The sequence below is a fragment of the Aspergillus caelatus genome, assembly GCF_009193585.1.
Source record: "Aspergillus caelatus strain CBS 763.97 unplaced genomic scaffold BDV27scaffold_182, whole genome shotgun sequence".
Classification (NCBI taxonomy): domain Eukaryota; kingdom Fungi; phylum Ascomycota; class Eurotiomycetes; order Eurotiales; family Aspergillaceae; genus Aspergillus; species Aspergillus caelatus.
The window spans coordinates 41,424-68,290 of record NW_022475445.1 but is presented as its reverse complement, the minus strand read 5'-3'; the positions used below and the strand labels follow the sequence as shown (position 1 = coordinate 68,290).

Sequence of the window (26,867 nt, the reverse complement as noted above, 5' to 3'; positions counted from 1 at the left end):
ACCTTACCATATTTAAATTGACACTGGGTTGACAGATATTTTACCTCGAAGGTCTAGGCTGTTTCGGCTGGGGACCTGGAATGGTGACTAGTCGTTAGGCTAAAGAACCTTAGTCGACACCCGCCAAAAGGTAACTAAGCTCCGACATAGTGATAGCGTGCCCCATCGCAGTCGTTCTCTTTCTTCTCTGTAGTTTTTGTTCTCCGCCCCTTCTTCTCCCCCTTCCCTCCCCGTTCATTCCATTTGTTCTTCATTCGTCTCCCTGACTCTCGTTCTATGTGGAGGGTCTTGAGTTCTATACCTACTACTTTCCTACTAATAATAATTTGATTCACCATCTATTTCTCGTCCCCTTTTCTTGACCATATTCTTTTATTATTATAATTATTATTATTATTTTCTTTTGCTCTCTACGATTTGCATCTCGTGTGCGTCCTTGAATTGACCTTGCAGGCGCCACAGTCCAGCCACACTCTGGTTCGCTCGCACTCCTTTTTCGTTCCTAATTTTTCCTTTGCTTCTTCCCCTCATTTTCCAGCTTTCTCTTCGCCCCTCGACGGGTTACGCCCCCTTTCCCTATACGACTGTCATTTTCCGTCTTTCTTTGGTTGTCTTCCCTGCTAGAGATTTATTCTGTCTGCAATATTACACGGGACTCTATACTGTGCACTGACTTGGGGATCTTGTGCCATCTACCATCGTCATCAATTGTTGGCTGATCCCGCTCCCTGAACCGAAACGCATCCACGGTACTGTCACCGCCGGTATCCGTTCAACTATTGCTTCAGCCCCAATCCTCGACATATTCTCCGCCGGTCCCCTATTTACACATCACTCTTTCGGGCCGCTTCCTTGCTTCCCCTTTCTTCCCACCGGCCGAGCAACTGCCCGCAGCGTCCTCAGCACCCCCCCCCCGGACCACCTCCCAACCCTGAGCCGAACCCGCTGCTCGGCTTGCACTTCGTGATCTTGAGGCAAAGGTGCCCGGTGGCTGGTGCTTAAGGTTCTGCATGCATTGGGATGGCATGATCGGGGAGAAATATAGCGAATTCAATCTCTTTAATCTCACCAGACAAGTACACCTGTACCCTCAACTTGGTTCCAGCTGGACTGGCCTTGTTTCCTTGAGTTAATTTCATTGCTGTTGGAATGGCGGGAGCGGCAGCGGCAGCATTCTCTTCAGATGTTTGGTTGTCGTCCGGTGTAGATTCAAACCAGCACCAGTGGGAGTTTTCAGTCCCGCTTACACCAAATGTAAGTCTCATTTGGCCCATGTTTGTCCGCCGGCCTCGGCCTTGATGCATTCTTGAGATAGAAAGCTCCCACCACTCTCCCTTGTAGGTCTACGACCAGCTAACCTTAATCTTCGGTAGAGTACCGTTCGTCGTTCTAAGTCCCGGTCTTCATACGAGTCCACCAACCGATCAAGACGTAATTCTAGGGGATCCCGTAGCTCCTCACTGTCAAAACATGCCTACGCACATGAGTTAGGATATATGAATTCTCGAGGACGAAGAGATGTTAGCCATGGCCGGCGCGGAAGCGAGGCTGGGAGCTCGCGAGATGTCTATGGACAGGATGCGATGAGTCGCAGCATTGGCAATTTCAGGAACTCGGAGGATACATATAATGGATCTCTAAGGAAGAGTGAACTGAAAGAAGGTGCCAGACCATACCCGGAAGACGCAGACGATACAAACTGGATCCATCGTGACAAACTAGCGAAAATCGAAAGTGAAGAGTTGCAGCAGATCCTCTTCCAGCGCCGAGTAGGATCTGGGAGTATTAGGTCCGGGCGTGGAAGAAATCATGATATGCACCATAATGAGGTTACGACACCGCCGATAGAACAAATGGAGCCCTGGCCAAACCTGGAAGGTCAACGAGAGATCGCTGGCTCCCCGACCGGTCTCGATAATGACACACGCGGCAACTGGGACCTTCGCAAGCCTGAGGAGATCGCGGCGGACGACGGCGCATCTAGCATATACCACAACCCTGCTCTTCGCAAGAGCTCGTCTCGAATCCCCATTCCCACTGCTAGCACCGCGCCTTTGAACCGTTCGCGTGCGAATACCATTAGTGACGAGGAGACCCTGTCATTTGGTATGCCTCGCAGGGCTAGTGAGCCTATCACGGTAGATTTGACGAATGCCTCGCCCCCGGCTGCTGGGAGCCGGCCCGCTAGCCGGGGTGTCCAAGCCCAGATTAACGCAGCCAAGAAGACGCCCGCTAAGGGTGCGGCTGGCACTGGGACTCGGAAAACATCCGCTCCTGCGTCAACAAGGAGGCCTCCTCCCCGAAGTCGTACTACGTCCAATAACAATTCTCAGCGTCAGGGAAAGCCGGGCGATCGTCCGAAAACTGCTGTCAACCGCCCTGAAGGGGACCCCCCGTGGCTGGCGACCATGTACAAGCCAGACCCGCGTCTACCCCCAGATCAGCAAATGCTGCCCACTCATGCGAAACGGATGCAGCAAGAGGAGTGGGAGAAAGAGGGCAAGACACCAACTACGTATGATCGCGAGTTTGCTCCGTTAGCGGTTGGTCATGATGGTCCAAGGCCTGTGGAGAGTACTGAGAAGGTGGAGGATCCAGAGAAAAAGCAAGAGCCAACGCCTTCGCAGCCCCAGCCCAAGCCCGAACCACCAAGCGCACCGAAGACCCCAGACCCGATCACCCGACCAAATACAGGCACTGGGTATAGTCCTATGCCCAAACTGCAAGAACCTTCCCAAGCGGCTCCCCAAGCGGCACTGACACCCAAATGGAGTCCGCCCGTTGTGACGGCAGAGCCACCGCCGCCAAAGGAGAAGGGTTGCGGATGTTGCATTGTGATGTGATGTTTCACATCGTACTTCTTTCCCAAGCTATTCGTCATTTTGATGGCGACGTATTCTTAATTTTCCCTCGGAATTCTTACCCCCGTTTCGCATTATATTCCTTCGGTTAGCGTGTCATGTTGGTTGTTGTTGATCACCAGTGCTCTCTGCTTTTAGGACCTTTTTAATTCCCTGTCCATTTTATTGTCGCCCCATCCGGATTTTCCAATTTCTTGCGTTGTGGCTAGTCGCTCCTTGCATGATTCCCCTGTGTCTGCTGTACTTCGTATTTCCTTTCATGTCAATCCAAAGAATACCATTGACTCGTGGTCTCTGCAAGCTCCCAGGTCAAGAGCCGTGATCCCCTGGGTCGTATACAAGTGAAGCAGCCGGGGGATACTTCTGATAACGACTTCACGATGCACTCCTTCGATTCTCTTTCGATTTGACTAATTTGACCGTACAGTTGAGGTTTATTCCCATTTCCTTAACTCTTTTTCATTTCCTTTGCATTAAAAACACACAGCACCAGTATTCCGCGACTTACATCCGATCCGAGTGAGGGTCGAGAGACAGCTATTGAAGCAATTGACCCGCAGTTTTTACTTGAACTGACATACCAAGTATATCTATATACAAATAAACCATGAGTATTTTAAAATTGATCAGTAGTAATAGACATCAATGAGCACCTAAGTATTCAGAAAGTAGTGCTAAGAGTGAGCCTGAGGCCTGGATTGACATCATCGCTCAGCCATCTTACATAATCCGGGCCTAACATCATTTCCCGGACAAATTAGTCAACCGCGGGAAATCGCAAGCAACAATCAAGTATAACTAACTGTATATAAACCCTATTCCACCCCTCCAATCTCCCCCTCCAATATCCTCTCCATCGGAGAACCCAGTTGCCCACCATTTCTTCCATCTTCTCTCGTCTCTTCGGGTCCTTCGCCGGTCCCACCCCAGCCGTTATGTCTGCCGCTAAGACCAAAGCCCAGGGTATCATCAACGACAATGCCGTCGGTAAGCTCAACTCTCTCCCCCGGGCCCAGATAATAAAAAGCCACGCCTCTAACCCAAGACCAAATAAAACAATCTAGTCGTCTTCTCCAAGTCCTACTGCCCCTACTGCTCATCCAGCAAGAGCGTCCTCGACAAGCTGAAGGCGAAGTACATCGCCATCGAACTTGATGAGGAGAGTACGTTTAGATAACTCCCCTGGGCCGCTTTCTACACAAAACTATATACTATGATAGCCCCTGTGATATCTCATGAGACTAATTTTGTTTGTTATCTGTAGGCGACGGTGGCGCCATCCAGGACGCCCTCCAGGAAATCACCGGCCAACGTACCGTCCCCAACATCTTCATCAAACAGAAGCATATCGGTGGAAACTCGGATCTGCAGGCTCGCAAGGATGAACTGCCTCGTTTGCTGAAGGAGGCCGGTGCTCTTTAGATTATGCTTTAAGATCGTTGTGTATACCATAGACGGAATGCATTTGTTTACATGATATCATTGCTTTGTGTGATGTGTGGGCTCGGTGATTGAACTTGGGTCGGCGAGGTTCGGGGTTTGTAGTCATTGGATTCGTTTAGGGGTTACCCCGCGGAGCATGGTGGTGGGGTTGGGGGGTGTGGTGATTGGTTCAGTAGGTGTCTGTGCTAAAGGTATCTGTGAAGAAAGTTTGTGTAGATGGTGAATTTGGTGAGATGGGGTACTTGGTGTTTGGGGTTTGGAGTTTCGGTGTTTGATCGGGTGGGCGGAGGAGATTGTACTCTCGAGTATACCACTTAGGAAGTTGGTGTCTGGGATTTCAATCTATACTACTCGTAGACTGATAAATAGCCTTCAATCTGAGAAGAGTGAGAGGGATTGGTTGATTGCCTACTATTACATATACCAGATAAAATTACACAATCTTCTGCACGACAGTCCCAACGGGCCGTTCAACAATACCCATCACTCCATCCACAACACTCTGCCTGGCACCCTCACTCGATACATTCTTACCAGCGAGATAATTCAACCAAACCAACCGACTAATCCGCTCATCGGACACGCGCCCCAAGAACCGCACCGGCTTAGCGGGATCTGGATGGAAAAGCGCATCCAACTCCCCACGGTCACCACGCACAAGCAACAACGTCTGCCCCTTGGGTACATTCTTCCTCTGTCCACCACCAAACAGACTCTTAAAATCATTCAACGCAGCCCCAAATGACTCATCCTGGAACTCGCTCTGCGCACCCTCCAACGCCTTCGCATTCGCCTTCTGCGCCCGCCCCGTAATCCCCCTCACCCAGCCGTCGCGCAGATGCAAGAAATCCGTATTCCGCGTAGGAACAATCCGGAACGCAGTCTTCAGGCCATCCGCCCTGATAACGGCATCCCAGACCTCATCACCCCGCTCCGCATCCAAAAGCAACTCCTTCAACCCCTGTCTCTCCGTGGAAACCAACGATGTCGCAGACGTTGCACCAGGCGTATTAACAACAACCCCCTCTTTCGCCCCCGGCGGGTTCACCGCCGTCCGCACAAGCCGTTGCTGCAGCTCCGAGATATCGCTCTTGGCCACATACATCCCCACAACATACACCTGGATCTTAAGGAACGACACAGTCCGAATTCCCAGCCCAAGCAACTGATACTCCTCTTCCTCAACTGACTCGGGAACCTCATCCCCGGGATTCAAAGCCCCCGCATCAAGGCCCTTCGGTAACCGGATCACGCTCGGAAAGGTAGGAATTGTGCTCGTCCCTGTAGGCACCTCCTCCGCGCCATCTTGTCCCTGTATCCGTATCACCGACGGATTACCCCCGAACCCAGCCGGTCCGTCTAGTTTCATTGCCCCCTCTTTCTGGACCGGGACTTGGTTTTCTTCTTTCGCTGAAGGAGAGGCTTGGTCGAGTCCGAACACATCCAGCTTGATGACCCCGTACATCGCCGCCGCGCAGGCTACTATCCCTGCCGCGGCAAGAGTCATTGAGTTTTTGGACCGGGCGATCTCTGCTTCGCGCGCGCGCGAGCTGGTGGAGTTGCGGAGTGGGTTCTTGGGTGTGGTGGAGCGGAGGGTGCGGGTTGTGCTTAGCAGGCGCTGAGGGGTTGGGGTTGCGCCTGTTGGGCGGAGGTATTGACGTCGGATACATTGTGTGCAGGCGCGGAGGGGTGTGCCCTGCATTGTTGATGTTGGTGGTCGCATTGTTGCTTTGATGTTGAGTGGTTTGTTGTTTTAGGTTGCGGATGGGCGGATGTGGTAGGTTAACCTTGGTTGGCTTGGCGGTGATGTCTCTTCACGTGACTTTAAGTTGCCCTTGGTTGTTGTGGTTGGTGATTTGGATGTTTGTTCTGGGGGTAATTAGCTGGGAGTTGTTGTTGTGGGATTTCTTTTGAGGGGTATTGGTGACTATGGTGTGGTTGTTGAGGTGGTGGCTGGGCTGAGATAGTTCTGTAGTATCAAGTACTGTTTGAGGCTGATGGCATTGGGATCGGAGGTTATACATGGATATCATTGAAAGCAACCAGTTTATGAAATCAAAGCACTACGATACTACAACTCTATGTTTCCCTCCACCACTCACGGTAACCGTCGCTGTACCATCGACGTAGTACACGCCCTTGTAGATATCGTTCCCGTCAATCGTGATCGATGGCTTCTCCGAGCTCCTCACATACGGCAACGTCAGATTCCCCTTCGTCCCAGGCGGGACGGAAAATTGCAATGTATACCCATCCGGACTCTTATCCCAGGACGCCTGGAACTTTCCGAGCGACGTTGTGAACCCACCCTCGACGGTCTTGAGATCGCCGAACTGCGGCGCAATTTTCCACGTCAGGCCGCGCGGTGACGTGATGGAGAGACCCAGAAGATAGGTTGTCAAGGCATTTGTTGGACCGGCGGACCACCCATGTGCATGCGAAACATACGAGGGATCGTGGCCGTACCCGCGATCGGATCTATATCCGAATGAGCCGTCTACTAGATATCCCTCGATTACCGTGCTCTCGGTGCCGTTGGGATTATTGAGGTACCAACCCCAGCTTCGTCGGATGAGCTCCAGCGCTCTGGTGGACTGGCCAATCTCGAAATGGCCCTGGATTTCAAAGGATGAGATGAATGGAGAGATGTTATTCGGTAACTCGGGCGTCTCGGCACCAATCGGGGTCCAATTTTGCAAGAGATTCTTGGAGATCCGGCTGGCTCTGTCTGGGTCAACGACTCCGTAGAGCAGGGCTAGACTGTTTGCGTCCTGTGGGTGTAGAGATGTGATTGTGGCGTTGTCTTTGAATGCACCGTATTCATCGTCCCAGCAATACTCGTTGATGGACTGTACCAGGTCTGTGGCTTGGGCGTTCCATTTGTTTGTGAAGGTGCCGGAGCCTGCCCAAGTGGCTAGCTGTGCGCCTGTCGTAAGGGTATGGTATAGTCTAGTATTTGTTAGACAAGGGAAATATGGTGGATGGGCGGCACTTGCATCATCTGTGCTTCGCTGTTGCTGTATCCCTGCTGCCATCTGGCCCAGTCGCGCGTGCTGGTGACATTCAACAGACCGGTTGAATTATCAACTTTGTTGTAGATATAGTCCATAGCTTTTCGGTACTTGTTCCAGTTCTTCGATAGAAAGGAAGTATCGTTAGTGTAGAGCAGATAGTTGTACGTTCCTATCATGGACCACATGTGGTAGGTATCGGAGTTTTTTTGACTCAGCGGTGGTCCTGACTCGTCGAAAGCGCCCGTTGATTCATCCTGTCATTGTTAGATGTGAAAGGTAGGCATCTGCAGAAAGGATATACATACCTGAGTATCGTACATTGTCTGCAGGGCATTCTTCACGCTTTCCAAGTCGCCAGTGCTAACGAATGCCGCAGGGACCGCTACGCCCATGTCGCCTGGCCATACGGCACGATCACGTTTCGCACCGTCCACGAGAATTGTATCTCCAGGTCCCATCGTCGCATTATTGGCCCATCCTTTCGTGAGCATAGGTACCTGGCGACCCGTGTCCACAGGGACTGCATTGGTCTGCAGCGTATAGGCCCCACTGTACCAGATGCGATTCAAGAGATCATCATTGGAATGGAAATATCCTTGATAGGCCCGCAGATTAGACCAGGTAGGTTGGAAGCCAATCTCCAAGCTCACGGCATCAATATCGACTGAAACTTGATCCTTTGTGACCAAGAATACAGACAAATACCGAAAACCTCCACGAAGAGACTCATCCGGCATAACATACAACGCGGACCCATCTTTCGTGAAATTAGCATACAAAGCACCATCGGGGCCCTTAAAGGCACCATTGGAGGAATCCGACCATTCTCCGATCCAATTTTTCGCTTCGGAGAAAGCCAAGCCCAGGGCGCCACTGCCGCCTTTGGAGGTGAAATTCAGGGTGACGATGCCGCCCACCTCGATACCGAAGTCGAACACCACTGCCGATCCATTTCCGCGCAACGTGTACGGTTTAGACTTTTGATAATCGACCGAGGCGTTCGGTCTGGCCAGCGATAAGATCGTCCGCTTAGGGCTGACGGTTCTGGACGATGGCGCGTAAATGTTTTCCTCCCACGGCCCTGGAAAGGCGCTATCTTTCGGTCCGGCGCATGTGACGTCGCGCCAGCAATTTTGCGCCAGAGTAAATTGAAAGAGAGCCAGCAAACTCAGGAGGAAAGAAATCCGGTACCCCAGAGCCATTTTTGCCATTCAATGGGGAATACCCAAGGGGACTCGGTAGCACTTTACCTGATCGAAAGGTGAGTGGGAGAGAGTGTACACTGCAAGAAAACCATTCATTGTTTTTTTTTTTTTATTTTTGTCCGGCGGGATACGTGGAATTAAGTACTTAACTTGTCCGGCTGACTTCTATATTAGAGGCTTGCCTAATCGGTGTTGGAATGTTTTGCAGGGGGAGGGGAAGAGGGGTTGGTTTTGGGTCTTTTCCCCTTGGCTTACACTATATAAATGCCGGATTGCCCAATATCGGTAAAGTGTTGGCTTGTAACCGTTCGTCCAGCGATCAATTAGCGTCCTCACTGGGGACCTTTTCGGCTCTCCCCGTTTGGCTCCACTTCCTCAATTCTCTTCCCATTTTCAGCATTATTATTAATATCAATACTAATGTTAAATATTAATATTATTCTGAATCAATAATGGACCCTCAATAGTCCGATGGTCAGACAAATGGAGTCCCCGGGGCGACGGAAGTCAGCTTCTCTTCCCTCTTTTCGCCTAATTTCTCCCTAGTTCTCGGAGAATTCCTGTTGTTTTCTAGGGGAGGCAAGGAGTCAACTGGTATGACATCAGCCAAGTGCTGAAAGATTCAGCGAAGGATTCGATTCTCAGGCACCGTTGACCATCGGGTGTCTTCTGTTCCTCGCTATAATTCCATCCGGGGGCAGTATCTGAGCAGTTGCGTTGTTATGGCTCCGCAAGAAGCATTATTGGCGGAGAATATATACAAGCTTCTGTCAGGAGAGCTTCCTATCGGGGCAGCGATTGACACATCCCGTTGACGCGCAATTAAATCGTTCCCCTTCCCCCAGTAGCCGATCCTCTCCGCATCTTTGCGATTTAGGCGAACCGACATACTTCGTCGTCGGGGTGCAGATCAAAGAATCTCGGTACATCTGCCACCGAAAGTTTAGCGAAAGTCTGATCGATATCATCGAAATGTGGAGATAAATAGAAAGTATACTTGATGAGTATAGTAGACTGTAGACCTGTGGAGCTCTGTGTAATAATCTTTTCTCGTCAAGAAAACATCCCCGATCATGCGTTGGCTTAGTTCTCCTCTTGTCGCGGTTTCCCTGTCGCTAGGGCTATCTGCTATTGGCCATGCGTCCCAGATCGACCACAAGGGCAATATCTGCACGGTCAAAGCGAACGGCAATCAGACGGACGATGTGCCGAGACTCCTAGAAGCGTTTCAGAAATGCGGCAACGGGGGCACCATTGTCTTCCCCGAAGACCAGTCGTATTGGATCGCTTCGCGCTTGAACCCCATCCTGAACGACGTGACGATTGAATGGCGGGGAAAATGGACGGTGCGACTTCCCATACTTTCGTCACCTCATACCATGTGCAACTAATAGAAAATTCTCCCCACAGTTCTCCGATGATCTAGATTACTGGCGCAATAACTCTTACCCTGTTGCTTTCCAGAATCATGCTGCAGGCTTCGTGATTACGGGACACAACATCACCATCGATGGATACGGCACTGGAGGCATTGACGGCAACGGCAATGTCTGGTATACCGCAGAAGCAGGCAGCACTCAGCCTGGAAGACCAATGCCTTTCGTCTTCTGGAACGTCTCGAACGTCCACGTTGACAATTTCTACGTCAAGGACCCGCAGCTTTGGGCCCTCAATATCATGAATGGTACCGATATGCAGTTTAACAACATCTACTGCAATGCGACAGCGGTGGATGCACCTTGGGGGGAGAACTGGGTCCAGAATACAGATGGGTTTGGTGAATAAAACTATGCTTCCCCTTTCAACATGCATAGACTAATATGTATCGTCCGATAGATACAATGGACGCGAAAAACATCCGTCTCACCAACTTCGTATATCAAGGCGGAGACGACTGTGTCGCGATCAAGCCCAGATCCTACGATATTGATATTCACAACGTCACCTGTCGCGGTGGCAATGGCATCGCCATCGGCAGCGTGGGTCAATATAAAGAAGACTCGAGCGTCGAGAACGTACGAATCGACAAGGTCAAGGTACATATCCTCCTTCTTCGTCAATATATCCCATTGCAACGGTCACTGACGTAAACAGCTCATCCGATACAACGAAGACATGCACGGCAGCGCCTACATCAAGACATGGATTGGCGTACCCACCCCGCAGGACTCCTATGAGAGTGCCGGTCTCCCCCGCGGCGGCGGCTGGGGCAATGTCAGTAATATCATTTTCTCGAACTTTGAGGTTCAGGGTGCCAATACAGGTCCTATGATCTATCAAAACGAGGGCAATAACGGTTCGTTTGCTGGTACGAGTCTCATGACCGTTTCTGACATTACTTTTGCCAATTTTACGGGCTATGTCACCAATGAGAACGAGGTGACTTCGACTATCTCGTGTTCCGAGGACCATCCTTGTTATGATATCGTCTTTGATAATGTGGTTTTGTATCCGGGGAAGAATGCATCTGAGCCTGGAATAGGCTCTTGCAAGTGGACTACTGACGGCGGGGTTCAGGGACTGGAGGGATGTTGAACCTGAGAGTTTTAAATGACAATATTCGGGTGATTGAACATATGATCCGAGGTATGTATATAGGAGGTTAGTATTTACTCAATAGCTTGAAGTCTCATAGTAAATTAATTGAAGGCTGGTACAAAGACTGCCCGATAAGAATCGCAATTGCTCTTCCACTTAGTAGCGGCGTCGGTATTGAGGAATATTAAATCTATTTTATCAAAGTGCGCACAACAAAAGATACTGAATAATTCTGGTGACACAAGAAATAAGCGATTGAGTTGACAGTGTAACTGACCAGTCCTGTTGCTCAATTGCATGCTGGCTGCCGACATCCCCCTCCGCAGATGCAAAGCTCATACTAAGCGCGAATCACGTCAGGCCAACCCGCCAAAACCCCAATCACCTCAAAGACTGATATCTCAACAATCGAGCGACAACCGTTCGGTTAGTTTAGTTATTATGTCGAAACTGTGGGGTATCTTTGCGCAACGTACGCTGAGAAATAGTGTAGGTGTCACTCAACTATAAGTATGGTTCAAGATGTGTAGAAGCTATCTTCATTTTCTCAACAACTATCAGTTGGACCCCTTTATTAACTCTCAATTGAAATATCATACCATGGGTCCGAGATACCGCAGCGTAGCAGTCATTGGCACCGGCCCATCGGGTGTTTCTGCCGTCAAGGCCTTGAACGATGAGAAGATCTTCGACACCATTCGCGTCTTTGAACGACGAAATCGAGTCGGGGGCCTCTGGCACTTTGACCCAATCCCCGACCCTTTTCCGGCCTCTACTTCATCAAGTGTGATGCAGAGCAAAATCCCATCAAACTTTCCAACCTTCACACTCCCGGCACCTGAAGACACAACAGCGCGGACAGCCATCTACGACACCCTTGACAGCAATGTCGGCGCCGGAGCCATGGCATTCACACATTCTTCGTTTCCAGAAGCCAATTCCGCTCTATCAGTCAGGCAATATGGGAAGTCGAATCCCTCCCGTCCGTTCCGGGTTGTGGCTTCATACCTAGAAGACCTGTTCAAGGAGTATCTCCACCTCGTCTCTTTCAATACAACAGTAGAGAGGGTAGAAAAGAAAGACGACAAATGGACTGTCACGCTTCGGAAACCCGGTCATCCTCGCAACAACCAGCCAGTAGATTACTGGTGGCAAGAGCACTTTGATGCTGTGATAATCGCATCGGGACATTACAATGTCCCCTGGATCCCAGACATAGCAGGTCTGGACCAAGCCTCCAATACCCATCCGACGAACTTCGAACACTCGAAGGCATTCCGCTCGGCGAATGATTACGTCGATAAGAAAGTAATCGTGGTCGGAGGGAGCATATCCTCCGCTGATCTCGTAGCGGATCTACACCCGATCGTCAAGGGACCACTGTATCTCTCCCAACGAGGGAAAAACGAAGCCTTGCAAGCTGCGTGGGAGCTTCCCAATGTCGAGGGGAAGCCGACAATTGAGCGCGTCGAGACAACCGAAACAGGAATCAATGTGATCTTCGCGGACGGTAGTGTCATCGAGAACGTGGACAAAGTCATATTCGCAACGGGCTTCAAGCTCGCCTATCCGTTCCTCAGCCCCAATCTTACCACGCCCAACAACCGCGTAGCTGGGTTCTACCAGCATGTGTTCAAGATCGGAGATCCATCGTTAGCGCTAGTAGGCCAGGTACGAGCGGCGATTAGTTTCCGGGTCTATGAGTATCAGGCTGTCGCCGTGGCACGGTATTTCGCTGGTCGGAACGCAAAGGCTTTGCCTAGTCCGCAGGAGCAGGATCTGTGGGAGGTCGAAAGACTGAAGTATAAGGGTCCAACCTCCCTCTTCCATGAGATTAAACCTGATTTCAAGGAATATTTTGACTTCCTCCGTGATTTAGCGGGCCCACCTGCACCGGGAACAAGTGCTTATGAATTGCCGCCATGGGACGATAAATGGGCCGAGCTGGGATTTGGGGTTTTAGGCCTGAAGGATCAATACTGGAAATCTCTGAAAGCTGCTGCAGAGCAAGTGAGGGCTAAGCTGTAGGGATATGTACATATAGCTATGTGAGATGAATCTGCGTGCGATAGAGCTTTTGCTGGATTCTGAGTAGACAATCTGATGGGTAGTCGGAATACCGCTAAGGTACTCTTCTGTGGTGGCATTAAATCTTCTATCTCTGCCATGAGTTGCATCAGTCTTTTATCCCATATACCTGTCATACTGAGTATACCATACCTGCTTCCAGATTATGCAATGGATATAGCCTCATTGATACATCGCAGTATTCTCTGCTAGCATCTATCTATTCCAGAAGATATCCAAGGATACTTCTCTGATCCATTTTAGGAACATATAAGATCTCTGAATCATTCGATGTTTCGTGGACAGATTCCTATCTCGAAGAGTTTTCTGAAGCAAGGTTGGCTTCACTTATACCTCGGTGTCGTTAGAACGAAAAGAATTAAGAGACTCAGAAAGCCTGTGAAGACGCCAGCGCACCAGCTGGCGCTCAATTAAGGACAGTTGAGCAGGTATTGGGTACACATAGAAGCAGTCGACGAGATCTTCAGCTAACAAAGCCCCTGCATGATTTAAAGTCTGCATCAGCAATCACAATCACCGTGCTACGACAACAACAGCAATTCCCCTCCCTAAACAAAAACCAGGTACAGGTAGTACTACTATGGACATACATCGCAAACCCACCAATCAGAGATATACTAAATCTACAAGAAAAAGTCAACCAATCAAATATTCCGCGCGGGGCGAACCAAACAAAAGCTTCGATCTAAAAGTAAAAAACCAACGGAACCAAAAAACGAACCAATCTCCAACGTCGCATTTCTTATCACCCCAATCTGGATACCTCAGTTTATCACCTACCATCCCACTTTACTGCAACCTCCCATACTCAATAACCACAACCAACTGTCTCACCCTCGAACCTAAATCTCCCCCACTCACCACAATGGATAAATACACAAAAGCCATCGAGCTCATCGACGCCGCCCACGCGCAAGACCCCAAAACCATCACCCCTCCGGACTCCCCCACACCAATCCCTTACGAACTCCACTACGCCAACAAAATGACCAAATACCTTTCCCTCCGCTGCCCCTCTGCGCCCGAAACACTCCGTCTCGCTATTCGCGCGCAACATCTCAAGCGCTGGGAGGTCCCGCGGTCTTCGTACCCCATGACTAAAATTGGGTACCATTCTTGGCGGAGTGGTCTGCAGAAGCGGCAGGCGGAGATCGCGGAGGGGATCTGTTTGGAGGCAGGTTATTCGGCGGAGGAGGCAGGGAGGGTGGCGGCGTTGGTGAGGAAGGAGGGGTTGAAGAGTGATTCGGAAACACAGGTGTTGGAAGATGTGGCTTGTTTGGTGTTTTTGGATGACCAGTTCGAGGAGTTTGAGAAGGGGTATGATGAGGAGAAGGTCTTGGGAATCTTGAGGAAGACGTGGGCTAAGATGTCGGATGAGGGGCGCGAGTTGGCTCTGAAGATTGACATGTCTGAGAGGGCGAGGGGATTGGTTGTGAAGGCTTTGGAGGGCTAAACTTATGTTTTCTCTTGTTATTGTATATAATGTTGTTCAATGATATGTTCTGCAAGTGGAGATATTATATTGTGATGCCGGTTGTATTAGTCGTCTATTAGTAGCATCGAGTATCATCGTTAATTTTCCCCTTCCTGAACGCCCGTCGCTGTCTATTATGCCCATGAAATCAAGAAATGCCCGAAATGACCCTGGATATTCAAGCACCACCTCCGAACATCCTTAACAGAGCAATCGCAGCTCCCGCCGCGACACCACCAACAAAACACATCTGCACTCCACCCTTAATGCCCGCAGCAATGTTCTCTCTCCCATGCCACCCCCTTACCACACACGTCTTGATATACCCAAAGGCAAGCAATGTAACTGCCATCACCCCAATACTCCAGTAAAGGGCGACAATGACCTGACTGAAGATGAAATACGGTATAAGCGGAATGAATCCACCAACAAAGTAACCCAACGCAAGTGTAATAGCTGAGATCCAAGCCTGGTTACAATCCGGCTCGGACTCCTTATGATAAAACGTGATTAGAAAGTCCAGAAGCCGGTCATGAGAAGCATGCAGTGAGGTATTAATCTGAGAAATGGCTTCTTCCGGGAGTGCATATGCAGAAAAAATATCGCGGACAATCATAGATGTTTCGGAAGGAGAGGTTTCAATGAGTTCTTTTGTTTCGCGCACTGTTGTTTCATATGATTCTCTATTCGTCAACTTTCGTCAGCATGCTGTGATCCTATCGTGTTTTGGTATCCTGGAAAGACTTACGCTTCGCTCTTCGCCCCGACGTAGCCGCCCAGGCCCATGGATATAGCACCGGCTGCTAGTTCGGCGAGACCGCCTAGGACGACGACTTTTGTGTTTCCAAACGCCGAGAGACCGGCGCTCAGTGCGAAAGGCACGGTGAGTCCGTCTGAGAGGCCTAGGATGGCGTCCGACACGATGCGCGGGTTGATCCGTGAGCGCGAACTGCTGGTGCTTCCCGATTCGGATGTAGGAGATGAAGGACGGAAGGTGCTGTAGGATCGCTGCGATTCAATGTCATCCTGATCGCTGTGGAGGGTGGAGTCATCTGGTGCGAGTAAGGGTTTTCCTGAGCTCACGTCAGCTTTTATTTCCATCCCTAGGTGATGATAGACGTAGACGTACCAAGTTTACCGGCGGAACGTTTATCTTGACCGGGGAATAATTTTTGTTTCAGAAATAACAGCGCCATGGTGATGTGTTGCTGAAGGAGAATACGAAGATGATAGCGACGTATGAGAAACACTTTTATCTTTCTATACAATGTCGATCCGATCGACGAAAGGGGAAGGAAGTAAGCAAAAATGCCGGCCGTGACACTGACGTCAGAACGGCAGATAAAATGGGCCCAATCTAGACTTCCGCCGTGTATAAGCTTCCAATTATCCAGCACACAGTGAGCCTTTACGAAGGAGATTGAAATAAATAGCAATGGATAATCGATGAAAGAGACTCTTCCTGAGGTCTAGCTCTTTCTTATTTATAAGGAATCCATCACCTCCTGGTAAAAATCTTACATTCTTCTATTCCAAAACACACGGCCCAGGTCTCCCTGCGGCCCGGCCAATCACATCTCCGTTAATAGTCAGCTCTCGAAGATCCTTTCTCCAATCTAAATTGGACAGTGCGAGCGGTCCAGGCTTCGTGAATGGAGTCACGCTGATTGGCGCGATGACTGGCCCGATTACAATCAGGGAGGTTGTGAGTGGTGGATGTTTGAAAGAAGGTTCTCTTGCTGCAGGACTATGATGTCGGTTTGCCGTCGGACTCGGGTTTACTTTGGAATATACCGAGCCTAAAGGAAATTGAACGTAAGGCAAACTTATATGTACGCCCTTTCATTGGATCTCCCGGTAACTGTTGGTTTGCTCGGTCTTAACCAAGCTCGGTCATGTCGGAGATATGCCTCCAAGTCGCTTCAAGCCTCAGTTGAAATCGCCTCTGGGCTTGTGCTCACCATTGACGCGCCCGACGTGCAGCGTCTTATTAGCAACAGGGCAATCACTCAGGACCAATTCGATGCGCTGGCTGCAAAGAGATTTCAGTCGCTCATCTAAAGAGCAGAAGTGACGTCAGAAATGTGCGTGAAGTGGACATTCGAGTCGATGGTGTAAACCAGATAAAGCATGTTGAAACTGGCACTGCGACACTGTGCCAATACGATCTCCAAAGTAATATGAATGACTAAGAATAATCAATTTTCTGTATCAAAGATGTACTGCATCGTCGGAGATTCTTTACCTTATAAAATAGAGGCAGTTTGCCCATTTAGCAGCTAACTATTCATTGTCAAGTCTTCAATACTCATTGATAAAGAGACTGAATATTGCATGCTATTACTCTATTGACTAGCTGCGCTACATGCTTAGCTACTCTTATTCATACAGTATTCTAACAAAGTAACCTACGTACAGAATAAAAATTGTGTTAATGTATTACTGTGACGCATGTAATGTTATTTCTGAACACCACAACTACTATTCATATCTTGAGCGCAAGAACTGATGGGAACTCATTAAGAAAAGCTCGTCGGCTCAGCCAAATCATCCCTGTCCTCGAGCGTGTGATGTAAACAACAAAAACAGGGTATGTCTGCGTCGCGTGCATAGAGCGATCTCGCCCCTCTCATTCGTGAATCGCATCAAGCGCCGCGGGCTGAATGACATCTTGCACTAACTGAGTCACCTCAACACTGCCTATCTGCAGCTGCGCCGGGTTCGAGCTCAGGGAATCATTCCGCAGCTTACAGATTCGTGTCTCGACATCGTCGAGGAAGCTGTTGGCAGTTTCGCCATCTCCAACGTGAAGCGTGACCCGCCTGCTCTGTGGCTCCGCCGTGGCGGAAGGTGGAAGATTGGGTTGTGAGGCTGAAGCGTTCGATGCTGCCGTTCTCGCGTAGGAAATGAAGAGCATGGATTGTGGTACCAAACCTGCCAATAACAAGGAGCGCAGAAGGAGTGATAGAGGGGGTTAATATGTTTATAAGACGGGAAAGCATGATTATAGGAGTTAAAGATCGCTAAATGAAGAGATACTGATTCTTGATTTACTTGTAACCTGCCAAAGGTCATGAACGAAGCCTACACTCATGTGAATTGAATACCGGGACTTGAGACACATTGCACCAGCAAACACTAGTAAGCACACAGTTATAAGTCAGCAATCTTTCATTGGACACAGCCTTGTCATTCTCGAGCCTCTTGGTTTGTCAAGTTAAACCAATTCGGTCACATTTCATCGAAGCCCTAAAAAAAGGTTTTGCTTTCTAGAAACTACGCAAAGTGGGCCACGATTGACAGTGCTACCTTTATAGAGAACTGAACCTTAAGCCGAATTGACATAAGAATGCATTAATATATAACAATGAATAGGATATATCTAACAGGATTTGTATAATCAAAGGATATTTTCTCTTCGGGTGCAGCTAATGAGAACAGGCAGAGTCGAGAATCTCACAGCGCAATAGCAAGGCCAAGAATACCAGCAGCGCCGGCCAAGCCAACTGCAACAGCACCAGTAGGGGCAGCACCAGCCTCCGAAGTAGAAGACTGGGAGTCAGACCCAGAACTACCAGTCGCCTTAGGTCCGCTGGTGGCGGTGGAGTCGCCGGTCTTCTGAGCACCGGTGGCCTGCGCGTCGGTTTGGTAGGCAGTCGAGAGGTAGGTCTTGACATCACCAGGGAGGCTCTTGTACCAGTCGGGATAGTTGCCGGCACTGATCTCACTAACAAAGGAGGATTGAGAAGCGGGATTCCCCATATTCTGGAGTAGAGAGCCAGGGATGGCAGTCATGAGCACCGACATGATGGAAGGGGGAGGCGTTTTGATCGAGGGCATGTTGGTTGGCATGCCTTCAGGCATATCTGTCTGGGTAGCACTATTGTGGGTCAGCAGTCATTCTAACTATCTGGTCGCCACCAGCACTTACAGGCTTTCAAGCTTATCAATGTAGGACTGGGCGCTGTCCGTGTCCCCTGGCTGGGCTTCAGGGGCAGCCAGGGCTGTGGCAGCCAAAATAAGAAAGGGAAGCGTCTTGAACTGCATTGTTGTACGGTATAAAGAACGTTGTAAACAAAAGAGGGTATTATATATAAACTTTTTGCTTCGAGCAAAAGCCAAAGTATCTCTAGGTAAACTTAATGAGCGAAAGGAGTGAATGAGCGCTTGAAGATCCTGTTCTGAATAGCGACCTTTGGTGGTTTATATGTCCTTGAGGCAAAAAATGCGGAAGCACACAATTTTACAATCAAACTTCTCAACATTCAAGTAGCTTTTCCAGAAGTGGTATCACTCTCGCGCTATACGTCTCCCGTGGGCAGTGATCAACACGCTCCAAGAGACTACTGCTCGTGTTTAAACTCGAGATTAGCATCTCTAACACCTGTCTCAAGCCGAGCCCTAGAATAGTCTTTTCGAGGTTCAGGAACCCAACGTAATCCACTCTGGAGATGCTTTCCCGCAGAATCTGCGCAGATCAGCGTAGATCCACAGCTAAAAGGGGCTGGTGCAGTGGGATGAGGCTCATCATCTCGTATTACGGAAATGAAGGATCTTGGGTGCCAACCAACTGCAGCTATACTACGAAGTAGTCGATGTATAAACTCTCGTCGAACTAACCTATTAGGACAGGATCGAGTCAAGAGGATCTGCGTCAGGAAAAGGAATAGCACAGCGTGGGTCACGAGGCACACACCACCACAAAGATTGGCCACGCGTTAACGGTCAAACAGCTCGCGTCTTGGACCCCATTTTGATATAGATCTATAACTGCTCGTGTTAAAATTAGGGAGGCAAAGAGAAGGTTGCAGATGTATCCCCATTCGATACCCCTGATCTGTTAGTACGGAGTAGTTGTTCAAATAAGCCCTGAGCCAATAGTGCTGGCGCATTCAAACGGAAATACGAGGGACCACTCGGACCACACTTTAGATTTGCTGGTTCACTTCTCTTTGGAAAATTCAACTGTGGGTTTGCTTTTTTGTTCATTTTCTTTGTCTTCTTTGTCTCTGGCCAAATTCTGGACTTTCTCAAGTCCCAACTAAATTCATCGTATTCAGCTTTCTATTTTTGTTATTTTCTTTCTCTTTTGAAATGTGATTAACAAGCACTCCATGTGGGCTATATATTTTGTTTCCCAGATGATGCATAACTTGTACACCTCAGCCACAAAGATACTCAATTGATAGCCAAAACGCATACATACCACAAAGTAAGGACTCCATGCATTCCATCCCATTATAGACTACTCCAAAGCTCCAAGCATCCAATGCACAGATAAACAATACCAACCTCGTCGCCGTCATGCAGGGTTGTTCAGAGGCTGTAAAGTGGGGTTTTTCGCATTCGGTGTTCCTCCAACTTATGTAAGCCAACGCTTCCCGTCCGACCAAGCCCTCAACCAATAATATCGCTTAGATTCAAGTTTCAAAGGGTATATAATTCATTGTAAACATAACCAAGTGCCTTCGGGCATTTGGTCAATTTGAAACGATACAGAGAAGATTAGCATGGCCCCTGCACTAAGGATGACACGCTCAATCAAAGAGAAGCTACCAGTTTTTTTTTGAACATTAATCGGCTTGATATAGAGGTAGGAGTGTATGAACGTTCAGAATGCTGATTTCGGTACTGGAGCGGGTTCGAAACGGAGGGCAGGAGACTTTTTTCTTTTTTAGTAGAGGTGCACATCTTAAATCACGTGGTACGTAGAGGGCTTCGTGAACTGAATCGCCCGCTAAACCTGATTAGGAACGCAATACTTTGTCTATTGCATTGACAAAATCCTAGTATTGGTGAACTCCTACTAGCACTTCAAATAGATCATCCCCCAGTCCTATTGCCGGAAAGAAATGTTGTCCAATCGCAAAATAGCCCAGATACTAACCATAACCCAGAATATTGTCCTACTCTTGTGCCTCTGCTGAGGAGGCCTGTTAGCTATTGTCCATGCTTTGATACTTAGCCACTTTCTGATTGCTATGCGTCTGATCTGCATTAGATATTCTGATTCCGCCGGTCGGTGTTCGGAACCGCCACCGATATAGCCAGATTATAGTACGTAAAGAACATTAGCTGGATGGATAGAGTCACCACAGAGATTTTGTTCTTTGTAGCACTCCTTTCTCAAGTAACGATATGTGGTGGTTTTATATCATATGTATTATTTAGTATCATGGCCACCCTGGTTAAGATTTTATATCTTAAAATCAGATAGTAGCGCATTCAAATCAATCACAGGAACGTAGCCAATGAACAATTTCGCAGGCCAAACAGCCATACATGCTAACAGGTGATTACCGCTTCACGCAAATGCCAGTCGGTCTACTTCGAAGTCTGCGGTGACGGCGAATTTCCTAAGATGAGGTGTAGCGTGCCTATCTAGTTAGGCATGCGCTGTTTCGCCGCTTGGCATCGACTAAAATAGTCATTATAAACAACACCTGCGGGATAAAATTTAAAAACGCCCGATATATAGTACAGATCGTATAACTCTAGCTTATAATATGGAAAGTCAGTAGGCTGAGCTTGTAATAAGAGCAGTTACAGCATCTTAAAACTTGATCCGGGTCCACCAAAGATATTTGCTCTCTAAAAATAGGCTAGAACTAAGAAGTATTCTCGATTCAGAGTGGAACTAATAATACTGAACCCCTAATTCCGGATTAACTGGCCATTAAGAACACTTACTATAAAACCCACCCTAATGATATGGTAGAACAATGCCACATCCCCGATAAGTTAGGCTACAGTGACCCAATGGATACAGTCATTTGGCTGAAAGCATCAATGACAACAATAGAGATATGTAATATATCTCAACTCCCAAAGATAGCCATATGGCGCCAAAAAGTACGAACAGACCAATGTCAGTCAGGAACTTAGCGTTCTCTGCTTTGTCAAAGGCAAGACAATGACTACTAGGACATAGACAAGCCCGACAATTCCAGCCACCACGCTATATGCGATTATTGCCCCGACGGGGGCAGTTGCGGTGACGTTTTGTGCTAAATGAAATCCCAGCCCACCATTGACAATACCAAGGACTATCATAGAACGGCCAAACCATCGGTGCAAGTAGGCAAAGACACTCTTCTTTCCGGTTTTGTGAAAGTATCTATGTTGAAGAAAGCCCATAGCCGGCTGGAAGAGGATGAGGGCAGGAACAACCACCATCCCGATGATTGGATGGTAGGTCCCTGTCAGGTGGAGGGTTTTTGCCAACGAAATGCCGATACCAAACCCGGAAATAGCCAAGGCCAGAGTAAAAAGCTGGAAGAAAGCGTGGATATCAACAATCCTGGAGTGTGCGCCGGTGTGAAGCATCAATGCAAACGAAGGGAAGAATATGACGAAGACAAGGATCATAAGAACAGCATGTGCTACCCTGCGACTTGCAATGGATCCGGTGTCAAATGTCGTGAGCGCCTGCCCAGGACTGTTTGAACTATTTGATGCTAAGAAAGGATTGTCGGATGCGCCGCCGGTCGCTTTTTGAAGGTCAAGAACTGCAACACCCGAAGCATCATGTATGATGATCGGTAAAGATAGACTGTCTGAGTTGAGTTGTCCCCCATATTTCACGGCCCAAACCCATGGACTAGCTGAGCTACTCGGATTTTCATTTCCTCCTGGCCATGTGAGACAGCTGTCGCACCGAATGTTTGCGGTCATGATTCCATTGCTGATCCCGCTGCCAGCCAAGACTGAGATCTGAGCCTGGCCATTATAAATCGGCTCGACATGTTCTATGCCCAGCCTTGGAGAGACAGTGACATTATTGCCGTTGTGGGATGCGTAAGCAACAAAGATATTCGCTCCTTGCATCCGGGAACCCTGACCCCATGCAAACCATTGAAGCTCTTGCGTTGATTTCAGCTGAATATAAATTGGCCCTGAACCGGAGTCGGCAGTCTTTTGGGGTATATTAACACTATATTGGATAGATCTCTGCCCAGGTGGCGAAAATGTTTGCAGCTGGGCGAATGTGCCCGCCAACAGAGTCATCCAGGAGCAAAAGTATGTTCTCGCCATTCTGGGTGACATAACAGGCTTCGTTACTTGTCATTCATCTGTTCAAGAACTAGATATGTGAATGAGCAGTTGGTGAGAATGGATGGTAGTTGTAGTGGCTGCACGACATATCCATGTCCTCTATTGGCTTGGTGAGCGGCCTATAATGCAATTTTTAGCAGAGTTCAAGCATACCAAATAATATATTATGACACATGAGCATTCTCTATGAGATATCTTCATCATGTGCCCCCTGGGGTACCAAGGTTTGCGGCCAACCATGGTTGCTTTTGCCTTAAGCTTCTGAGAGTGTGGCTCATTCCACCGCCCTCGTCTGTCCAAGAGAACTGTTCGTACGGACGTTGTCCTCTGAACCTCGGTAGGGACTTACAGCATTAAATTCCGGCAGCATGAAACGGCTCTAGTTTATATAATATCGAAATGATATTGATTTGAATGCTTGTAATGCGATGATAATCGCATATGTTATGAGTAGAATCAGGGATGGGATAGTTGAGGATACCCACGCGGGAGACCACCCACTCGACGACAATATGAGCTTCAATATAGGCTTTTTGGAAGTTCGATCGAAAGGCCGATCTAGACTATACCTGTGATGCTAAGGTGACGTGGCCTGGGGCTTAGACTGAACCCGACTCACAGACTTGGGGTTGGGCTGGCCACGCAACACATCGCTTTCATAGCTGTCTTAGGAGGCTGAGCATGAAGTATAAAGTCCGGAGGGGTTTCGGATGTTACAAGTTGGAGACTTGAGGAAGGCTAGCATGTGCGTTCAACCGTCATATACATTTAAAAGCAGCTACAATGAGAGAGCTACAATATCTCTTCGTTTTTATCCTCATGCAGCTCCAGCTTGCTGGCGCCCAGTATAGCACAGCTACGAGCGATACTTCTAGCTCTACTACAAGTTCATCAATGGGCACCTCGAGCCCGTCAGCGGTACAAACAGTTGATGTTGGTGAACATGGCTTCAGTTTCGACCCTGATACTCTTAAAGTTGCTCCAGGCGGCAAAGTCGAGTTCCATTTCTATCCTGGTAACCATTCAGTGGCGCAGGCCTCTTTTAACAAGCCATGTCACCCTATGAATGATAGTAGTATTTTCTCTGGATTTATAGCACCAAGTACTGGTGAATCGGTACGTCAAAGGCAATTGTAATCGGTGACAAGACGCTGACGGTATAGGACACTGTCTTTACGGTCACTGTGAATGATACGAATCCTATTTGGTACTACTGTGGTCAGATCGGCCATTGTCAGGCGGGTATGGTTGGGGTGATAAACCCACCGTCAGTATCCCGTGGGCAAACGTGTATTAGATGGTACATTTAACTCTCTCACTAGGGCCTCCGGCTCAGACACTTTGGAAGCATTTAAATCGGCAGCTTCGAATGCAAATGGAGATAGTGTGCCATCCAGGGTCCAAGGTGGCACTCTCAGTACCTCGAGCCCCAAATCGTCCTCGACCTCTACCAGCGAGACGAGCACTCATAGCACGAGCACTCACAGCAACACAGCCACCACGAGCGCATCACCCACTACCACCAATAGCCCAAGCCCTACCGCTACTAACATTGCAGGGAACCTACAAGCTTCGACCGATTCAAGCATTGTCTTCATTTTGACTTTAGTGGCCTTTGTTCTGTTTATGTAGATTTAGCGAAGCTTGAGGGGTATGTTGTTGAGAGCTTAGGTCTACCTATTCTCTGATAAAACTCAGCTGTTCGTCCCTGTCGACGCACGGGCTACATTAATTAAGTGGTGCTTTTAGTGTATCTACGCTGAGGTACGCTCCGTTTGATTGTCATCAACTTTGTAGGAAGTCTCATATGATTGACTGAATTCCACGAAATAATCCTAACCAGAATTGGGTGAAGAATATATATCCTAAATATGTAAAATTGCCAACCTTATCCTTGCGTCTTCCTAGGGTTAGTGCATAGAAAAAGTTGCAAATTTGAAGTATGGAGCCTAACCTAGCTATACGCTAGTCTATAGTCATCAGAGATCAAGGTCCTACAAGTCGTCACACTCCTCGCGTTGCTCTCGGTTTCTATTCTCCTTCAAGAGGCCTTGTCAGCTGCCTCCTTATCTTCGGCCGTCTTGGTCTTAGAAGCCCCAACTAGGTCAGAACCAATATAGTCAGAGCTCTATCTTTCAATCTTAATACTATAAAAACCATTAGAAACTATAAGAAATATCCCTTCAATATATATTATTTTTAGTGATTTTTAATGATTTTTAGTAGTTTTATTATCACTTTATCTAGATTTCTAGAGTAGACTTGGACCTTGGTTAAAAATTTCTTAGAATGCCAACATGTAGAAGCTCCGACTTTTTTAGGGCTCAAGAGATCATACGATACTTCCTGTTCCTCAAGTATGCCTCTGTCCGCACCTTCATATCTATAGGTTCCTTGAGAAGAGCCTGTGGAAGTTCAGGCACGTCTGAGGCTGTATGCAAGCCGAAAATCCCCTCATCGCCAGTATCGCTGCCGGGCTCTAAACATCCTCGTCTTGCCTGACTTGTTACTCAGTGGCCTTCAGGTCCGTTGTTAGGTTTTTCACCGCTCAATTTACCTTCCCCCAGATATTCCGGTAGTTACCGAGTCCGTCTAAACTTGCTAGAATCGGCCATAGTGTCCCTGCCGATTTCGTATAGCCCGAGCAGGATCTGCTCCCCGGTGATCTCGACCCTCTCAATAGCCTGCGAGACGTTGGCTACAGCCTCGTTTAAGCGAATCTTTTATGTCGGTCCATTCAGTTCCAAGCTCCACTTACGGCAGCATTCAGGTCCTGTGGGGATATGAACACTTCACCAGCTATAGTAATCTGTGGCGCTGTGATAGCAGAATACTGGGCCCTATTATGCTGTAAAGTCATGTATAGCTATAAAATTAGTATTCGCCTGTATTACATATTATAATCCCAGAGAATAACAGCGGATAGTTCTTACCTTTAAATACTGAATGTATTAGTCCCGGTGGCTGATATCTGGGCAGAGAGCTTTGGCTGGCTCAATAGTTCAGTGGTAATCTATTTAAAAACATGAGTCTATGTGACAATAGCAACAAATGTAGATTAATGTAAAGAGGTGTTAGGGTAGTAATGACAAGAGCAAAAGAGGGATTGAGCGTTGGGGAGGAAATAGGTTGAGGGAAACTTTGAGTCTTTGAAGTTGAGAGGAGAAAGTAGTAAATGTGAATAAAAAATATATACAAAAGAGCTATTATCTCGCAGTGAAGGGGATCTATTCTTGGTAGAGATTCCCATATATCTATGGATTTGGCCATATTGAGTGCCACTGGTTCAAAACCACACAAATTTCTTATATCGCTTTTGTCGAGTCGTTCAATTTGCTTAAAACTCCATATGACTCAATGGTCAGTTTTGTCTATCTTTTTCAATCGCTTGCGAAATTAGGATGTAGAGGATAGCGTTTATTACTGTATCTCTGTTACAAGCCGTTGAAATATAGCTCCAGGACCAGCAATTCACTAGATATGGCACTGAACTGCACGAATATCATATATCGATAGTATCCCACAGTCATAACATCATAGCACGGTGGCCCTCCAATACGTCCAGATAAATCCCCGATAAATGGCATCCCTGTGGCCAGATTTTGATTATGCACCTCCCTCTCTCTTCGCATACTCCTCCTCCATCCTTTCTTCATACAACCGATCCGCCTCCTCTTTGCTCAATGGTCTGTCCTCCGACGCAGAGGAGTACCCAGGTGCCGTGACTGTACCACCCGATCCAGTCCCGAGGACACGACCGCCGGCGCTGTTCATGGACGAAAGGGTTTCAAGCGACGCCTGGCCAGCGGTGCCAGTGGGGGGGGTGTTGGAAGTGTCTTGGTTGCTGTACGTGGGAATAGGCATTTTTGGCAGTATTTTGATACGCCGATAGAGACATTAAATAACAGATGGTTTTAATGAGAATAGGTAAAGATATTTTAAGTTATTGACGGGACTTTGGGGATGTTTATGTGGGGTTTTTGCGGGAAGTGTGGCAATAGCGACTGACGTCATAAACAGTGAATAGTTAATTCTAGCGCCGTCACTTTGTGCAGAACCCGAACTGGTTAAAAGATCAATAGCAGTTAAGATCCACTTCAGGTCTCTTGATAGAAACACAGCTAGAGTATTTTCCAGAACTGCCTTGCCCATGTAGGATCCTTGTTGCCGATGTCAATCTTCTGCCAAG

At 48.2% G+C, this 26,867-nt stretch overlaps 13 protein-coding genes across 13 annotated transcripts; 6 read left to right on the top strand and 7 right to left on the bottom strand.

The window, feature by feature from the left end:
- Positions 1-744: 744 nt before the first annotated feature.
- BDV27DRAFT_31270 (uncharacterized protein) lies at positions 745-3,076 on the top strand. Its single transcript, XM_032076295.1, has 2 exons — positions 745-1,254; positions 1,374-3,076. Exons 1-2 carry the CDS (start codon positions 1,150-1,152, stop codon positions 2,841-2,843), a joined length of 1,575 nt encoding a protein of 524 aa, XP_031924298.1. The 5' UTR covers positions 745-1,149; the 3' UTR covers positions 2,844-3,076.
- A 577-nt stretch (positions 3,077-3,653) lies between these two features.
- On the top strand, positions 3,654-4,338 carry BDV27DRAFT_133405 (glutaredoxin). Its single transcript, XM_032068077.1, has 3 exons — positions 3,654-3,848; positions 3,926-4,024; positions 4,126-4,338. The coding sequence occupies exons 1-3, from the start codon at positions 3,797-3,799 to the stop codon at positions 4,281-4,283; spliced, it is 309 nt and encodes a 102-aa protein (XP_031924297.1). The 5' UTR covers positions 3,654-3,796; the 3' UTR covers positions 4,284-4,338.
- Positions 4,339-4,680: 342 nt separating this feature from the next.
- On the bottom strand, positions 4,681-6,326 carry BDV27DRAFT_133404 (chalcone isomerase domain-containing protein). The gene has a single exon (XM_032068076.1). The coding sequence runs from the start codon at positions 6,025-6,027 to the stop codon at positions 4,738-4,740; it is 1,290 nt and encodes a 429-aa protein (XP_031924296.1). The 5' UTR covers positions 6,028-6,326; the 3' UTR covers positions 4,681-4,737.
- On the bottom strand, positions 6,314-8,607 carry BDV27DRAFT_133403 (putative alpha-L-rhamnosidase B). Its single transcript, XM_032068075.1, has 3 exons — positions 7,624-8,607; positions 7,301-7,572; positions 6,314-7,253 (listed from the first exon to the last, which is right to left on the bottom strand). Exons 1-3 carry the CDS (start codon positions 8,527-8,529, stop codon positions 6,368-6,370), a joined length of 2,064 nt encoding a protein of 687 aa, XP_031924295.1. The 5' UTR covers positions 8,530-8,607; the 3' UTR covers positions 6,314-6,367.
- Positions 8,608-9,504: 897 nt separating this feature from the next.
- On the top strand, positions 9,505-11,145 carry BDV27DRAFT_31252 (putative extracellular exo-polygalacturonase). Its single transcript, XM_032076294.1, has 4 exons — positions 9,505-9,869; positions 9,934-10,300; positions 10,360-10,559; positions 10,618-11,145. The coding sequence occupies exons 1-4, from the start codon at positions 9,597-9,599 to the stop codon at positions 11,056-11,058; spliced, it is 1,281 nt and encodes a 426-aa protein (XP_031924294.1). The 5' UTR covers positions 9,505-9,596; the 3' UTR covers positions 11,059-11,145.
- Positions 11,146-11,661: 516 nt separating this feature from the next.
- BDV27DRAFT_167141 (uncharacterized protein) lies at positions 11,662-13,089 on the top strand (the record flags this gene model as incomplete). The annotated part of the gene is made up of 1 exon (XM_032074392.1): positions 11,662-13,089. One exon carries the CDS (start codon positions 11,662-11,664, stop codon positions 13,087-13,089), a length of 1,428 nt encoding a protein of 475 aa, XP_031924293.1.
- A 797-nt stretch (positions 13,090-13,886) lies between these two features.
- On the top strand, positions 13,887-14,713 carry BDV27DRAFT_133401 (DUF4202 domain-containing protein). The gene has a single exon (XM_032068074.1). It carries the CDS (start codon positions 14,015-14,017, stop codon positions 14,600-14,602), a length of 588 nt encoding a protein of 195 aa, XP_031924292.1. The 5' UTR covers positions 13,887-14,014; the 3' UTR covers positions 14,603-14,713.
- BDV27DRAFT_133399 (VIT1/CCC1 transporter family protein) lies at positions 14,692-16,096 on the bottom strand. Its single transcript, XM_032068073.1, has 3 exons — positions 15,753-16,096; positions 15,372-15,696; positions 14,692-15,306 (listed from the first exon to the last, which is right to left on the bottom strand). The coding sequence occupies exons 1-3, from the start codon at positions 15,817-15,819 to the stop codon at positions 14,802-14,804; spliced, it is 897 nt and encodes a 298-aa protein (XP_031924291.1). The 5' UTR covers positions 15,820-16,096; the 3' UTR covers positions 14,692-14,801.
- A 1,116-nt stretch (positions 16,097-17,212) lies between these two features.
- Positions 17,213-17,690, bottom strand: BDV27DRAFT_133398 (uncharacterized protein). Its single transcript, XM_032068072.1, has 2 exons — positions 17,375-17,690; positions 17,213-17,303 (listed from the first exon to the last, which is right to left on the bottom strand). The coding sequence occupies exons 1-2, from the start codon at positions 17,623-17,625 to the stop codon at positions 17,300-17,302; spliced, it is 255 nt and encodes an 84-aa protein (XP_031924290.1). The 5' UTR covers positions 17,626-17,690; the 3' UTR covers positions 17,213-17,299.
- A 389-nt stretch (positions 17,691-18,079) lies between these two features.
- BDV27DRAFT_160930 (uncharacterized protein) lies at positions 18,080-18,670 on the bottom strand (the record flags this gene model as incomplete). The annotated part of the gene is made up of 2 exons (XM_032073128.1): positions 18,080-18,503; positions 18,555-18,670. 2 exons carry the CDS (start codon positions 18,668-18,670, stop codon positions 18,080-18,082), a joined length of 540 nt encoding a protein of 179 aa, XP_031924289.1.
- Positions 18,671-21,496: 2,826 nt separating this feature from the next.
- On the bottom strand, positions 21,497-22,657 carry BDV27DRAFT_148013 (cytochrome and DOMON domain-containing protein; the record flags this gene model as incomplete). Its single annotated transcript, XM_032070844.1, has 1 exon — positions 21,497-22,657. One exon carries the CDS (start codon positions 22,655-22,657, stop codon positions 21,497-21,499), a length of 1,161 nt encoding a protein of 386 aa, XP_031924288.1.
- Positions 22,658-23,461: 804 nt separating this feature from the next.
- Positions 23,462-24,449, top strand: BDV27DRAFT_167137 (cupredoxin domain-containing protein; the record flags this gene model as incomplete). Its single annotated transcript, XM_032074391.1, has 3 exons — positions 23,462-23,794; positions 23,842-23,945; positions 24,001-24,449. 3 exons carry the CDS (start codon positions 23,462-23,464, stop codon positions 24,308-24,310), a joined length of 747 nt encoding a protein of 248 aa, XP_031924287.1. The 3' UTR covers positions 24,311-24,449.
- Positions 24,450-25,257: 808 nt separating this feature from the next.
- Positions 25,258-26,542, bottom strand: BDV27DRAFT_160927 (uncharacterized protein; the record flags this gene model as incomplete). The annotated part of the gene is made up of 3 exons (XM_032073127.1): positions 25,258-25,398; positions 25,437-25,518; positions 26,313-26,542. The coding sequence occupies 3 exons, from the start codon at positions 26,540-26,542 to the stop codon at positions 25,258-25,260; spliced, it is 453 nt and encodes a 150-aa protein (XP_031924286.1).
- Between the last annotated feature and the right edge of the window lie 325 nt (positions 26,543-26,867).

Bases quoted from the DNA above. Each gene is read 5' to 3' on its own strand.
- BDV27DRAFT_133404 (XM_032068076.1), bottom strand. From the start codon at position 6,027: ATGCGACCACCAACATCAACAATGCAGGGCACACCCCTCCGCGCCTGC.
- BDV27DRAFT_31270 (XM_032076295.1), top strand. From the start codon at position 1,150: ATGGCGGGAGCGGCAGCGGCAGCATTCTCTTCAGATGTTTGGTTGTCG. The intron at 1,255-1,373 runs GTAAGTCTCATT...AATCTTCGGTAG, and splicing joins CAGTCCCGCTTACACCAAAT to AGTACCGTTCGTCGTTCTAA.
- BDV27DRAFT_133399 (XM_032068073.1), bottom strand. From the start codon at position 15,819: ATGGCGCTGTTATTTCTGAAACAAAAATTATTCCCCGGTCAAGATAAA. The intron at 15,697-15,752 runs GTACGTCTACGT...ACGTGAGCTCAG, and splicing joins ACGTTCCGCCGGTAAACTTG to GAAAACCCTTACTCGCACCA. The intron at 15,307-15,371 runs GTAAGTCTTTCC...GTTGACGAATAG, and splicing joins GTCGGGGCGAAGAGCGAAGC to AGAATCATATGAAACAACAG.
- BDV27DRAFT_133401 (XM_032068074.1), top strand. From the start codon at position 14,015: ATGGATAAATACACAAAAGCCATCGAGCTCATCGACGCCGCCCACGCG.
- BDV27DRAFT_133405 (XM_032068077.1), top strand. From the start codon at position 3,797: ATGTCTGCCGCTAAGACCAAAGCCCAGGGTATCATCAACGACAATGCC. The intron at 3,849-3,925 runs GTAAGCTCAACT...AAAACAATCTAG, and splicing joins CATCAACGACAATGCCGTCG to TCGTCTTCTCCAAGTCCTAC. The intron at 4,025-4,125 runs GTACGTTTAGAT...TGTTATCTGTAG, and splicing joins CATCGAACTTGATGAGGAGA to GCGACGGTGGCGCCATCCAG.
- BDV27DRAFT_133403 (XM_032068075.1), bottom strand. From the start codon at position 8,529: ATGGCAAAAATGGCTCTGGGGTACCGGATTTCTTTCCTCCTGAGTTTG. The intron at 7,573-7,623 runs GTATGTATATCC...TAACAATGACAG, and splicing joins AGACAATGTACGATACTCAG to GATGAATCAACGGGCGCTTT. The intron at 7,254-7,300 runs GCAAGTGCCGCC...AACAAATACTAG, and splicing joins AACAGCGAAGCACAGATGAT to ACTATACCATACCCTTACGA.
- BDV27DRAFT_31252 (XM_032076294.1), top strand. From the start codon at position 9,597: ATGCGTTGGCTTAGTTCTCCTCTTGTCGCGGTTTCCCTGTCGCTAGGG. The intron at 9,870-9,933 runs GTGCGACTTCCC...TTCTCCCCACAG, and splicing joins AATGGCGGGGAAAATGGACG to TTCTCCGATGATCTAGATTA. The intron at 10,560-10,617 runs GTACATATCCTC...TGACGTAAACAG, and splicing joins TACGAATCGACAAGGTCAAG to CTCATCCGATACAACGAAGA.
- BDV27DRAFT_133398 (XM_032068072.1), bottom strand. From the start codon at position 17,625: ATGCTTTCCCGTCTTATAAACATATTAACCCCCTCTATCACTCCTTCT.